Here is a 15,376-nt window from a genome sequence, read left to right on the forward strand (position 1 = left end):
TCCAGAGGAAGAATGGCTTCTGCCGTCGCCCACCTAGTGAAAATGCTAGTTCCCTGGCTGTCAAGGCAATTAAACAGCTCCTTTACTTTCTAAGGTTGGATTTACACCTTTGCACATTAATGCGCTGCATATTTGCAGAGTGTTGGTCTTCATTCTGAATGGCACTGAACACAAATATACATTGTCAAATCAATATATGGGGCCCCTGCAGTGCCACATATATTGGATATGCCTTGTGATGCCCAGACATTTTATTTTGAATTGAGGCTCAAAAGGTATAAGTACTTGAAATTAGGCATGCACCGGCACTATCAGAAGGTCATGAATGGCCTTACATTACTTTCAGTGCAGGTTTTTTTATTAAATAAGGCTCCATTCACACCATGTGTTTTTCATGCTTTTTGCAGAAACGCAGGACATTATTTTTAACTTTGTTTCCTTAACTTGGTTCAGGTCAATGTATTTTTGTGCCTCTGCGTTTTTATGAAAGTCATACTTTTTTTTTTTTTAAAACGCAAAGCGCTGCTTTTTTGGGTTCAATAGACTTCAATAGAGAAGCTGCAGAAAAGCATAAAATTGCAAATCGCAGCAAAAAGCACTGCAGAAACACATGAAAGCAAACTGCATAGGTGTAAATTGGAGTCTAAAGTCCGATTCACACCTATGCAGGTTTTAGTTTGCATATTCCAGGTGCATTTTGCATTTTTTAATGCATGCTTTTGATCCGTTGAAGTCTGTGGAACCAAAAACCAGAAAAAAGTCCCTGGCCCTTTGCATAAAATGCACAGATGTGAACTTCATCCATAGGAGATCATGTTAAATGGACTGTAGTGCGTTTCTGCAAAACTGAAAATGCACAAAAAAAATGCATTGTGTGTGAATCAGGCCTGCAATCTTTTTTTTTTTTTTTTTTTTGGAGTGGCCAGTTCACCTAAAATTCGCTGATACTGAATGGCTACCTAATTTAATAGTTTATTACCTTACTTTGGAATCCCAATATCTCCGGGTCTGCAAACCACCCCTAACCATTAAGAGGCGCTCCCACTCGCTCTTCTGGATTTTTTACATATACAGTATGATTCAAAAAGGATTGTGTAACTCGATAAAAGGTTTTTGGACAGGATTACAAAAGTGCTTATGCCACAGATGGCGGGAGATCTTTCCAACCTAGTCTTTCAGCAGGATGGCGCTCCTCCTCATTTCCATTTGGTTAGCTGATATCTGAAATGATACCCTACCGGATTGTTGGATCGGCTGTAGGGGTGTAACGGATCGTCACCGATCCGTGATCCGAACGGGCCACCCCGTTCGGATCGGCACACCACACGATCCGCGGATCGCTCCGGAGCCTCGGCCGTAGGAAAGTCCCCGGCTTCGGCCTAGCTCCGGAGCTGGCGGCCATCTTGCTCCAGCCCAGTGGAGAGCGTGTGCTTGCCAGTGACCCTTCACAGCATGGGACTGAATTCCCTGGCTGCTCCGACAAAAGCGATGGATGTCACCGACTCACCCGTGATTACACAGTAATCTGTAAGTGTCTGGAAGGGGGAACGGCCAGCCTCTGCTCTGCAGATAAGATAATGTTAGGTGAGGGATCGGGAACAAGTGCACTGTATAGAGAGGTGAGAAACTAAGCCAGCAGTGTGTGTTCAGCTTGTTACTTCCTCTCACTCACTTTCTCCTCTCCCTAACCTGCCTGCTTGGAATGCCGTGCTGGAACAATCACACCGGGCTGTGAGGGGATCATGAGAGTCCTTAGGAGGGGTGGAGAGGGCTTAACCTGTCAGTGTGTGCTTGTACATCGCTACTGTCTGTGTGTGTGCTACACTGAGACACTTCCCCCACTGTATACACAGCATGTCACAGTACACCGTTCCTTTGCTTCACACACTGTGTATGGCATTGTCCAGGTCCCTGTTTAACCACTTCAGCCTCTGAAGATTTACCCCCCCCCCCCCCTTCCTGACCAGAGCATTTTTTTTGCGATACGGTACTGTGTCGCTCATATATTTAGGCCAATATGTACTCTGATAAATGTTTTTTGGTAAAAAAACAAATAGTTTTTTTTGTGAATAGCTGCGTTTAATGGCACCTTACATGCTTGCTAATGTGACAGAACTTCTCTGATATTAATATTTAACTTAATGTGAAAATCGGAGGTGTTCTGTCACATTAGCACGCATGTAAGGTTTGCTGCAGATTTTAAAATGTAACATGTAAACAGTCCGTCAGATTTACATATTCTGTATTTAAGCTCCGTTTTGTGTTAAAAATAACTGAATCTAAAACTCTGTTGGGTGTAACAAGTTTAGTATTTTTTTTTGCTGATCCGAAAAATGATCCGATCCGTGACTCCTGATCCGAGGATCGATCCGATCCGTGAGTTTTCTGATCCGTTACACCCCTATAAATGCAAGAAAGAACGAGTCACCAATGTCGCTTCCATGATCACCAGACCCACCACCCTGTGACTTCTTTCTTTGGGGGGTACACCAAGGACTTGGTGTATGCCCTCCCCCATGCCACAGGACTTGACGAGCCAAGATAATGCATCACAGAAGCAGTGGAGTCAATGTCCGATGACATGCTGGTACGAGTCTGGACAGAACTAGAGTACCATCTTGAGGGGGCTCACATCAAACATTTGAAGTGCAGAAATAAAATTTGGACAGTTAATTTATCTTTTCATGTCAATACAGTTGTGTTAGACCCGGTTCACACTGGGGCGACATGACAGGCGGCTCAGCCCCATTCAATGCAATGGAACCATTCTAATAGGAGCGAAGCAAGTCGCTCCGACTTAGAAAAAGGTTCCTGTATGACTTCGGGGGCGGCTCGGGTGATCTGCATTGACTTCTATACAGAAGTCATTTTGCAAATCGCCTCTGAAGTCGTCCTGAGGACGACTTAGAGTCGCCCCGCTGCAGTGTGAACCGACTCTTAGGTTCATTCCATTATGAATAATACTGTTTTATTTTTACACACTGTATTATGGAGAATTCAGAAGGAGGAATGGAAACACCTCAAAGAGGTGAGAGATAGAAACTATGGCAGGAAGACATCGCTGCTGGAATCCCCACAATATACACCAAGCCAGTGGGGTGACGTTACCTGTAACTGAAATCGCACTTGTGTGTACCAAGGTGCACTAACTACCTTGTTTTTAAGATTCTTCATCTCCTGGAGGTGCTGAAACCTGGCCTACGAAAAATGATGAAAGTCTATGAATAGCTCAAGCTTTTGACCAGAGTGGAGTATTGGATTAGACTCGCTGTCAAGGTTATATTGCGGTTTTTTTTTTATCACCACTTGGTATATTAACCCTTCCTTTTGTGCTGGTGGTCATGAAGACAGAAGGTGATGGAAAATCAAAGTGTTTTAGTGTTGTCACCAGAATCCAACATTTTAATCCAAATTTAGAAATCCTCACATTTTAAGGTTCTCTTCCAATGGGGACATTTCTTCAGGCGATTATAAGAGGAATTTCTGCACTTTGTAAAGGTTTTCTCCTCAACAGGATATATTTTTCAAAAACAGATTTTTTTTTTTAACCCTATGAACCTTATAATATCTGAAGACATTAAAGCGGCTGCTTAGTATAAGTAAATTCAGTGCATGGACATAGAAAAATAGAAATAATAAATACAACCTCTATGCATTGCAAGTTTTTTCTCACGTTTATGTGTATTTATTGCTAATGTGCTCATTATTGAAGACTACAGACTTCTTCCTATACTGCAAGGTAAACAATTGGCACCATTGTAGATTTGAAAGCAAACCTGTGGAAAGAGAAATATAGGGGCTGCAGGAGCAGACCAGAAAATGCCTGGCTTTAATGCTAAACCACTAGTTTGAAAACCGAGTGGTGGACCGGTAACACATTTCCACGGATGCTGCAGCAGCTTTATAAACCTCCCGATGACTAGTGTTTCTTCAGCAGGCGTCGCACTATAACACAGAGAGAGGCGGGTCACTGTTGAAAATCCAACTAAAAAATATTTACAGTGCACTAGAACGCTCTTCAACCAGCGAGGACGAGTAACATTTCCTTGTGTATTGTGTGAAGACATCCCAGAGCAGAGGTAGACCGGGTGCAAGTGCCACAATCTCCAGGATGTATGAGAGTCTCCTAGGGACACAATTGTGCTTTGTTGAGATCAGCATATTCATGTGAACAGATGAAGAAATCACTGAAAGCCAAAGACAAAGCTTCAGAACAATTTTACTTAACTTCCGCTGGGCTCAATGGAATCGTCATCATTTTCTATTGTGCAAGAATTAGGTCAGAGACAAAGTCAAAGTCCTGGAAGAGGATCTGATCGATGGCGGTCACAGGGCGTGGATCCTCGGATGGGGACAGTATGGGTTTCTGTCCAGTAAATTCTTCATCAAAATTCTTCACATCGTAAGGGTCCTTTAGGGATGGGACGAAGGGTGGCTCAAGCTTTCGTGCATAAAGTGCTTCCCAATCCACCTCCTGCAATAAGCAGTTACATAAGTAAGGTTGAAAAAAAAAAAAAAAAAAAACACAAGTCCATCTAGTTCAACCCAAAAAATTTAAATACAATCCCATATACACAATCCTATACCCACAGTTGATCCAGAGGAAGGCAAAAAAACCCCAGCAGAGCATGATCCAATTTGCTACAGCAGGGGAAAAAAATTCCTTCCTGATCCCCGAGAGGCAATCGGATTTACCCCGGATCAACTTTACCTATAAAAGGTTAGTACCCAGTTATATTCTGTACAGTATAGGTCCCATGTCATAAGAAATAACAAAAAAAATCTAAATACATGTAAAACTGGCTATTTTCTTCTGTTTTAAATAATGAACATGTCATACTTACCTGCTCTGTAAAGAGCTTTTGCAAAGCAGCCCCGATCCTTCTCTTCTCGGGTTCCTCCTCATTTCCTCCTGCCAAGTGCCTCCAGAGCAAGCAACTCTCTATGGGGCACCCAAGCTGGCTCACTCCCGAGCTGCTGCTCTGCATGTCCATTCACACAGGACAATCCTCGTCCCCACCCCCTCTCCCCTCATTGGCTGGGATTGACAGCAGCAGGAGCCAATGGCTCCTGCAGCTGTCTCAGCCAAAGAGGAGGGAGAGTCCCCAGAGAGACGAGGCTCTTGTGCACATCACTGGACCGCAAAGGGGCTGAGTTAAGTATAAGTGGAGACTGCCGCACACAGAAGGTTTTTTTACCTTCATGCATAGTATGTATAAAGGTAAAAAAACCTGGAGCTTTTTTGACCCCTTTAATAACTATTTCTGTAGTGCATTAAAAAGGGACAGTATAGTGTTTGTTTGTTTTTTTTTTTGTCAAGTAAATATGACAAATTGTGTACTACTTCTCTATCCAACAGCTGGATACATTTCAGATGTTGGCACTAAGGCCGGTTTCACACGGACTTCAGCTTGTATAAAAGCAGTGTGAACAGCAAGCTTTGTTGAAGCTTTTAAATTACCATTCAGTTCAGTTTGTAAATGATGAACCCAAATATGAATGCTGAACGCCACTTAAAAAAAGAAACTGCTAGCAGGCCTCAGCACTACTTGAAGCTTGTTGAAAGCCTGCTAGCAGCTTGTTTAAAGTGGAAATCAACACTCCCATTAGGATCTGTGTTCAACATTTATAAACTGGAGCTGAATGATTCTTTAAAGCGGAGTTCCGTTTTTGATGAGTTTCCCATTCATTTCAATGGGAAGGTGCATTTTTTTTTTTTACCGCACCAAAAAATACAGTATGCAGGACTTTTAAAAAACGCAACTAACTGGTGTGAAGAGTTCCATAGGATTTAATGGTCATGCAATTTTCTTTTGCTTTTGGTAAGGCAAAAAACGGAATAAAAATCGATCCGTGTAAAAGGGCCCCAATCCTTTTTGAAAAACTAAAAACAAAACAAAAAAAAGCATTTAGAAGAATCAGTGGCTGAATGAGTAGAGCGACTTACCCCAGCTCATTCCCTTCTCTTGCCAACTCCCTGCTCTTAACCTGTATACACTATCAGCACTGCCTCCTATTGCAGTGTCCCCCCCTCTGTGAATGATTTAAAAAAAAATGCTGTAACACCCAATTTAAGAGCCAAAATTGCAATCACATGATTGGCCAGCTCTCTCCTCCTCCCCTCCAGACTGACATCAGCAGGGGAATCTCTGCCCTCCCACTGCATCTGTCAGAGGAGGAAAGGAAAAGCTGGCCAGTCATGTGATCGCAACCTCGGCTGTGAAATTAGGTATTTGCAGCAATTTTTTTGGAAAACACACAGAGGGGGATACTGCAACGTGAATCAGAGCCGATAGTGTATACAGGTTAGAGTGGCTTAACAACCACTTTAAGACTGCGCTGGTGGTGGTAGTTAGCGTGATAATAAGCACTTTTGTATAAGTTCTTGTTATCAAAAATAGAACAAACACTAGTACCATTTCCAGACTGTGGGTGGGCTGTCCAGCTACATATGCACAGGGCCCAACACGTCTCACTCCGAGGATGGACAAAACAGGAAATACAGGCCATGCTACCAACTTACCATTGTAGAGGCCCTCCATGATTAAACCTTATACAAGGGTGAAAGTCGCCATACCTGTGGCTGCCAGGATGTTGGTTCTCTTGGAATGAGGACGTTTAACTGAGGAAAAATGCTGCAGTAGTGTGGCCCCTTTCTGCCATTTCTTGTTATTAAGCGCACAGAATTTCCAGCATGCTAGGACTTGTGGGATCTATTCCACTTTTTGGGCAGTTGCATATTGCATGTGCCAGTTCTGTCTGTCCAGTTGCAGGAGATGATGTTCCAGGCCCCAGAGATACAGAGGCTTAGTGTACATCAACACATCCCTTGCCAGTCTATAACCAAGTGTAGCTACTGTGCTGCCTCAGCAGTGCCATCTATTAACATTATAACACTTAACAACCTCCTGCCAATACAAATGCTCTCATCACATACTTGCCATGTAAAAGATTGCAGATATATGAAGTTACATACTCGGAGAAGAGGACATTTACCTGATAGAAAGGCTGAACCTTTATCTCTTCTGCATCCCCAACTCCGGCCCCCAAGCGGCGCTCCGGTGCTTTCCGCAGCAACTAGATATGTAAAATAAAGAAGGTAAAGTATGATTTGGCTGCTCATCATTCTACTCTGCACAGGTTACAGAAGTTTTCTGGGGTCTTTATCAGAGAGCCTCTTACATCACCAGGGGGCACCCATGCATCTCATCAGACTAAAACAGCGATCGGCAAATAGCAGACCCTCCAGATGCTGTGGAATATACACTATATTACCAAAAGTATTGGGACGCCTGCCCTTTACACAGTCTTAGTCCTTGGGGTTCAATATTGAGTTGGCCGACCCTTTGCAGCTATAACAGCTTCAACTCTTCTGGGAAGGCTGTCCACAAGGTTTAGGAGTGTCTATGGGAATGTTTGACCATTCTTCCAGAAGCACAATTATGAGGTCAGGCACTGATAAGGACAAGAAGGTCTGGCTCTCAGTCTACACTCCAATTCATTCCAAAGGTGTTCTATCGGGTTAAGGTCAGGACTCTGTGCAGGCAAGTTCTTCCACCCCTAACTCACTCATCCATGTCTTTATGGACCTTGTTTTGTGCACTGTTCCAAATTATTTGGTGGAGGGGGAATATTGGTGTGGTGTGGTTTTTGAGGGGTTGGGCTTGGCCTCTTAGTTATAGTGAAGGGAACTCCTAAGACATCAGCATACCAAGACATTTTGGACAATTTCAGTTTGGGGAGGGCCCCTTCCTGTTCCAACATGACTGCAAACCGGTGCACAAAGCAAGGTCCATAAAGACATGGATGAGCGAGTTTGGGGTGGAGGAACTTGACTGGCCTGCATAGAGTCCTGACCTCAACCCAACAGAACACCTTTCGGATTAATTGGAGCGGTATATACGTTTTTCATTCATTCACTGCGAGCCAGGCCTTCTCGTCGAACATCAGTGCCTGACCTCACAAATACGCTTCTGGAAGAATGGTCAAACATCCCCATAGACACACTCCTAAACCTTGTGGACAGCCTTCCCAGAAGAGTTGAAGCTTTTATAGCTGCAAAGGGTGGGCAAACACAATGTTGAACCCTATGGACTGAGACTGGAATGCCATTAAAGTTCATGTAAAGGCAGGCGTCCCAATACTTTTGGTAGTATACTGCAAGTCTCCTCATGCCTTGCCAGTACTCCATTTGAGCTTAGATATTCTTTAGACAGGAAGGCAAAAAATATCAGGCTTGTAGGTCCTTTACAGAGCAAAGCTACACAAACATGCAGAATAGAGAAGCTCGAGTAAGATCCTTACACAGAGGATTCTTTCCTCGCCCCCATGGTACAGCTCTTGTCCGAGTGGCAAAATCACCCAGCGCCAGACCTGTCACGTAGTATAAAGGGGAGTGATTTACGAGTTCTCCCATATCTGGATGTACCAGATACCAGAACTTCCCTGGGTAAATGGAGCAAAGGGTCAGCATTAAAGTAAACCTAGTTCTTTTTCCTGCATGGCCAGGTACAGGTTCACGTTAACTGCTTTGGAACTAGTATGAGGCAAAGGAGGGTAAGATCAGAAGCTTCCAGTGAATTGGAACACAGTGCCGATCCAAGTGTAGTATATGAAGCACCAGTTTTATTAAAGTAGTAAAACTCACAAGGTAAAAGAAGGTAGCAGGCATATACATTAATAAGCCCCACTAAGGTGGTCCCGTCCGGATAGCTGGGATGCACGCTGCCCTTTGTTCCCGGTCACGCTGGTGGACTCCAGAGCGCCAAGGTAGAAGTGATTGGATTAGCAGACAGCCAAAACATCACTGAGAGCAGGCAAGAGAGCATGGCAGCGGAGTGTGTTCTAAGCATGCATGCTCCTTTTTCAGGCCTAACCAGTGGCCAGCGTTTGTGTGGTTATAAAAGGTATGGCGGTGTAATGACCTGGAATCGTAGAGCACCGAGACTCTGTCCCGACTAGTTTCGTCCAAACGGATGAGGATCCCATTCTCAAGGGACCCTTGATAGTGCCGCTGCCACGCCCTCTGCTTCCTCCCAGTGTTGTCTCAGCTCTCTGCTCATCCAATCACCTCTACCTCAGAGCTCTACGCTCATCTAATCGCCTCTACCTCTGAGCTCTATGCTCATCCAATCACCTCTACCTCGGAGCTCTATGCTCATCTAATCGCCTCTACCTCGGAGCTCTATGCTCATCCAATCACCTCTACCCCGGGAGCTCAAGAGTCCACCGATGCAACCGGGAACAGAGGACAACGTGGATCCCAGCTAGAGGGAAAAAATAAATAAAAAATAAGGATTGGTGCTGCCTTCTCTCCTCCAGCTTCACCCACAGAGGTGATTCTTACTCGGATAGCCGGCTGCCTCTACTTCCAAGTGTCTGCCTTGGACTCAAGTTTTATAGGACTATCCTTGCATTGTATGAACTGCCTATTTTTATCCATAGTACATAGGACGTTATCTATACCCACCGGTCAATCGCTCCTATAGGTGTCACCCTCCCAAGCGCTTTACACATCCATTATTTACAGTGAATGGAACCCCTCTTCTATTCCCAGAGTCCTTTCTGGTGCTCATAGCAATCTTTACCAAACTAGATCAACCAAGCTAATAAATGTTTGCACTAGAAAACAGGAAAAAAAAAACCTGGCATTTCCAGTCACAGCAGGATGGTAGATGCTCTCTAATTTTCAATTGGACGTCATAACTTACCTTCCGTATAAGCTTGATGGCTTCAGTAGAGAGGAAGCGCGGATAACGCACTTCTTCATTCACAATGCTGTCGAACACCTCCTCTTCATCGTCACCGGGGAACGGACACTGGAAGAAGAGACTGTAAGAGGATTCTGTTGGGTTTGTTACTTCATGTCTAGTGAATAAAGGTTGAGGAGAACTGGAACTACCATGGTTTGTCTCTAACACTTTTCTAGCAGGGCAATTTTTTTTGTTCTTAACCATGTTAAAATCTGATTTTTTTTTTGTTTGCTAAACATTACTTTAAAATACCAAACAATTACAGTATATATTCTGAAAGCAAATGCCCTGTGGAATAAAATGGTGGCAGTTGCAATGTTTATATTGCATGATATTTGCACAATTGTTTATTAAATACGTGATTTTAGGGGAGAGAAGTTTAAATACTTAGTTGAAACTTTTTTTTGTATCGCTTTTGTTTTTTACACTAAATCACATTGGTGACAAAAAGGTCTCCTATGAGATACAGTACCATTAGTGGTCTTTTAGATCCCTGGTTTCCCACCCGTCCTTCAATGACTAAGAACTTCTTTCTTGGGCGCTGTGGCAGTGACAGCAGAATCAGAATTGATACTTTACATGCCACTTTTAAATTTTTAGTAGGTAGGGACTCTACTTGGAAGCCCTCACCATGTTAGTCTTAAAGCGGATGTTCCACCCCAAAAAAATATTAAAAGCCAGCAGCTACAAATACTGCAGCTGCTGACTTTTATACAAGGACACTTACCGGTCCTGGAGTCCAGCGCCGTCCGCAGCAGAGCACGAGCGATCGCTCGTCACCCTGCTGCTCCCCCTGCCATCCACTCTGAGGGAACCAGGAAGTGAAGCGCTGCGGCTTCACTGCCCGGTTCCCTACGGCGCATGCGCAAGTCGCGCCGCGCCCGCCGATTGGCTCCCGCTGTGTGCTGGGAGCCGAGTGTTCCCAGCACACAACATGGGGGGGGGGGGGGGGGCGACGGGATGTGACGGAATGCCCGTCTTTTGCCCGTGAATGCCGGGCCGGAAGTGGGTGCAAATACCTGTCTTTAGACAGGTATCTGCACCCCCCTCCCCCCTGAAAGGTGTCAAATGTGACACCGGAGGGGGGGGAGGGTTCCGATCAGCGGGACTTCACTTTAGGGTGGAGAACTGCTTTAAGCCCACTGGTGGGAAGCGGAGGATTAATGTTCCCGGGGGGGGGTGTGGAAGCATGCAGCTGCTGTAAGCCACCTTAATGCTTATATCCAACAGTCATTGTAAAAAAAAAAAAAAAAACACTGCTTACCGCTGTAGAGACCCTCTATGATTAAGCCTATACAAGGATCAAGGGGCCCTATACAAAGGGTTAGGGCCTTAACAGGTTATCAATTTCAAGTTAACCATGAATTATGGCCCTAGCATTATTGCTTTCACTCTGATGTTCTAATGATATCTCACACGTGTGGCACAAATTATGCGTGGCCTGCATGAGAATTTAGGCTTCATTTGGAAGTGTGGTTGAGGGGGGGGGGGGCAAAAATGCACAGGGTTAGCCGGTTTTGCTGCTCACCAACACCCCCTCCCACCTCAAGCTGCAATAGGTAATGGATGAGCCCGTTGACCGTTACACATTCAAGTAAATGAGGAAGAACTGCAAACACCCTGCAATTATGTGCAATGCACGCAGTTATGGTGCGATTGGCAAAAATGGGGTTACAACAGGCAGTGTGGAGGCTTCGCATTGCTTCCTCACTGCCTGTCAGTAGCCTCTGAAGTGCGACCCCCCAATGCGGATCGGGCTTCAGAGGAAAGGGAAAACTTACGTTAGATCTACCGGGTAACGGTATTTCTACGAGCCTTCCAGGGACGGCACACCAGAGAGATGAGGGCTCCTCCCACAGGAAACACAATCAATTGACAAGTTTGTTATAAGTTCCGCACCCACCCCCTTGCTCCTCAGTATTTAATAAAGTAATCTTGAACTGGTTCACAAGGGGCACCCCATCGGTACTTACCATTTAGGCATATAGCTTACTTTCTTCACATAGGGTGGGTAGTTAGGCCTGCCGTCCTGGAAGGCTCGTAGAAATACCGTTACCGGTAGATCTAACGTAAGTTTTCTCCTAACGCCTTCCAGGACGGCACACCAGAGAGGATATTAAAGGACCTCAGGCCTACCTCAGGGGGCGGGACCACAGCTTGGAGGACCTTCCGACCGAAAGCCAGGTCTTGCTGTGACAACAATTCTACACGGTAGTGTTTCAGGAAGGTGTGATGACTTGACCAGGTAGCCGCACTACGGATCTGGTCCCAGGAGGCACCTGCTCTCTCAGGCCCAGGATGTCGCCAGAGATCTGGTTGAATGAGCTTTGATATTAAGTGGAGCTGGTTCTCCTGCACACTGATAAGCCTCTGAGATAGCTTCTCTAATCCATTTTGAGACTGATGGCTTTGAGGCCTGCAATCCCTTCCTGACTCCGGCATAGAGGATTAGGAGATGGTTAGATTTCCTAAAACTTTTGGTTCTCTCTAAATATATAAGAAGACATCTTCTTCATCCAAACAATGAAACTTAAATTCCTTCTCGTTCTTTGGTTCTGAACAAAAGGACGGCAATATCATTTCTTGCGTCCCTGTTGAGTAAGGATGCTACTTAGGTAGGTATAGGGGATCTGCCCTAAGAGTGACCCTGTCTGGTTGCACCCTAAGGAAAGGCTCTTTCATGGACAGAGCTTGCAGATCTCCCACCCTCCTAGCTGTAGTAATAGCTAACAAAAAGGCTAATTTTAACGTAAGGAACCTAAGGGAAACTTTCTCTAAAGGTTCAAAAGGGGGCATAGATAATGACACTAATACCCTAGTAAGGTCCCATGGCGGACAGAAGCTTTTAAGGACGGGGGACATTCTTTCCCTAGCTAGTAAGAACCTCTTAACTAGGTCGTCCTTCGCTAATCTTTTATCCAGGTAAACCAAGGGTCTTCAAACTACGGCCTCCAGTTGTTCAGGAACTACAATTCCCATCATGCCTAGTCATGTCAGTGAATGTCAATGTGTTACAATGCCTCATGGGATGTGTAGTTCTACAACATCTGGAGGGCCGTAGTTTGAGGACCCCTGAGGTAAACGGAGAGGGCTGCTACCTGTACCGCAGGGTGCTAACCTTAAGCCCGGCGTCTGCTCCATCCTGGAGAAAATCCAGGATAACCGGAACCGACTGGAAGACTCTAGTCTTTTTCTACTCCAGGTCTGGAAAGTTTTCCATACTTTTAAGTAGATTTTTCTGGTGACCGGCTTTCTACTTGTAAGGAGAGTATTTATCACCTTTCTGAACAACCTTTTTGTTTCAGAATCTGGCGCTCACTAACCAGGCTGTTAGTTGAAAAAACTCTGGTCTCGGGTGGAACACTGGACCCTGCCTGAGGAGATCTGTTCTGGCTGGCAGTTTCAGAGGTTCTGCTACGACATGAATCTCAGATTCGCAAACCATGTCCTCCTTGGCCACCATGGGGCAATAAGGAGGACCTGACCGGGGGACCTGCTGACTTTCTGGAGTACCCGCGGAATTAGCGCCAGGGGTGGGAAGGCGTATGCCAGTCTGAAGTGCCAGTTCTGGGACAATGCGTCCAGGCCCTCGGAATCCCGTTCTACGGAGGTTGAGAAGTACCTGTTCACTTTCCTGTTCTTCTGGTTGCGAACAGGTCTATGTCTGGTTCGCCAACTGAAGAACTAGGGCCTGAAAGACCTCGGAATTCAATTCCCATTCTCCCTGTCTATTTGTTGGCGAGCTGAGGAAATCCGCTTCTATGTTGTCTGTCCCCTTTATATGTATGGCTGAGATGGAGGTGACCTTTTTCTCTGCCCAACCCAGAATTTCCATGGTTAGTTCCAATAAGGGGCCGGATCTGGTACCGCCTTGGTGGTTCAGGTAGGCTACTACTGTAGCGTTGTCTGAGCTCACCTGAACCTCCCTGTCTATGACATCTTGTTGGAAGGCCTTCAGGGCTTCTCCCAGCTGCTCTGAGTTCCTGAAATTGAAGATTGACGAGCTAGAAGGTAGCTCCATCTTCCCTGGGCTTTTTTCCCCCCAAGTGGGCACCCCACCCCCATGTGCTGGCATCCGTAGTTAATTTTACCGGATCCCATTGGGCCCAGGGTCGACCTTCCCTTAGGTTTTGGTGACCTGGTCCACCACTCTAGGGACGACAGGACCTGAGGGGTGAGTAGAATCTCCTGATCCAGGGATTCCTTCTTCTTGTCCCAAGAGGACAGAAAGAAAAAATGGAGTATCCTGGCATGCAACTGGGACCAGACTACCGCTGGTATGGATGCCGACATTAAGCCTAGGACTCTCATAACTGACCTCCTGGGAAGTCTGGGGAATTTCACCAGATTTTCTGCTGCTGACGCCAATTTTTTTTATTTTTCCTTCTGGCAGGAAGAGCGTCTGAAGCCTGGAGTCTATAGTGAAGCCCAGGAATATTTTCACCTGTTCTGGTATGAGGGAGGACTACTCTAGGTTGATAATCAGCCTAGCTTTTTAAAACCTCCATCACACTGTTGGTATCCCTCTGAACCTGTGATTCTGTCTGACCGGAGATCAGCAGATCGTCCAGGTACGGTATAAGGTATATCCCTTGAAGATGTAGGAAGGCTACCGCCTCTGCCAGTATCTTTGTAAAGATTCTGGGGCTGGAGGTTAGGCCGAAGGGCAGCGCCCTGAACTGCCAATGACAGATTTCCTTCCCTACCACTACCGCAACCTCAAAAACGCCTGATGGTCCACGTGAATTGGCACGTGCAAATAGGCGTCCTTTAGGTCTATGGTTGTCATGTAGGCTCCCTTCATGAGGTTCTTTCTTACTGAGTAAATACTCTCCATGGAAAACTTTTTTTGTTCTAAAAATTTGTTTAGTTTTCTCAGGTTTACTATCAGGCGGATTTTCCTGATGGTTTTTGAACCACAAACACGTGGAATAAAACCCCCCGGTATTGCTGTTCCACTGGCACTGGTATTATTTTTTTTTTAAAGTGTAAATTTTATTGTACATGTTCACAGCATAACACAGCAGCTTAATAGGCACTGGTATTATTACTAGCTGCTCTGCCAATTCCTGAATCCCTTCCAAGAGGGCCTTTCTCTTTAGGGTATCCTTGGGGAGCTGCGTGAGGGTGATCATAGGGGGGGGGGGGGGTAACCAAATTCTAGGCGGAACCCATCCCTTATAATCTTGTGTATGTAGGGACTGTCTGAAATACTTTCCCACTGTTGTACAAACTGGGACAGCCTCCCCCCTACTTTGACCTTGGCGTCACTTGGTCTGTTTAGCATCAGCTTTGGCAGGGGGAAAGAGCAAATTATTCTTTTTGTTCCCTTTGCCGTAAAAACCAGCGCCTGTTGGGTTCTCTTTTATACTTCTGTTTGTTTTGCCCTGGGGGCCTCGAAAAAGTCTTCTTAAAACCATCTTTTTTAGGTTTCACAGGAAATTTCTTTCCCTTTTCTGAAGACCTAACCAGGACATCATCTAATCCTGGGCCAAACAGGAGTGAAACCCTGGAAAGGGAGTCCACACAGTTTTCCCTTTGATGTGACGTCCCCTTCCCAAGCCTCAACCCCAGATAGCCCGCCTGGACGAGTTGATCAAGGCCGCTGTCTTGGCTGAAGCTTT

General features: G+C 45.5%; 1 protein-coding gene across 1 annotated transcript in view; it reads right to left on the bottom strand.

The window, feature by feature from the left end:
- Nucleotides 1-3,651: 3,651 nt before the first annotated feature.
- PKN3 (protein kinase N3) overlaps nucleotides 3,652-15,376 on the bottom strand; it is a 94,422-nt gene continuing 82,697 nt past the window's right edge. The window contains exons 19-21 of the mRNA XM_040324730.1: nucleotides 9,711-9,818; nucleotides 6,997-7,077; nucleotides 3,652-4,474 (exon numbers count right to left, since the gene is read on the bottom strand). Coding sequence (XP_040180664.1) covers nucleotides 4,262-4,474; nucleotides 6,997-7,077; nucleotides 9,711-9,818 — 402 coding nt within the window. The 3' untranslated portion in view covers nucleotides 3,652-4,261. The remainder of the gene's footprint in view (nucleotides 4,475-6,996; nucleotides 7,078-9,710; nucleotides 9,819-15,376) is intronic.

The sequence above is a fragment of the Rana temporaria genome, chromosome 9, assembly GCF_905171775.1.
Source record: "Rana temporaria chromosome 9, aRanTem1.1, whole genome shotgun sequence".
Classification (NCBI taxonomy): Eukaryota; Metazoa; Chordata; class Amphibia; order Anura; family Ranidae; genus Rana; species Rana temporaria.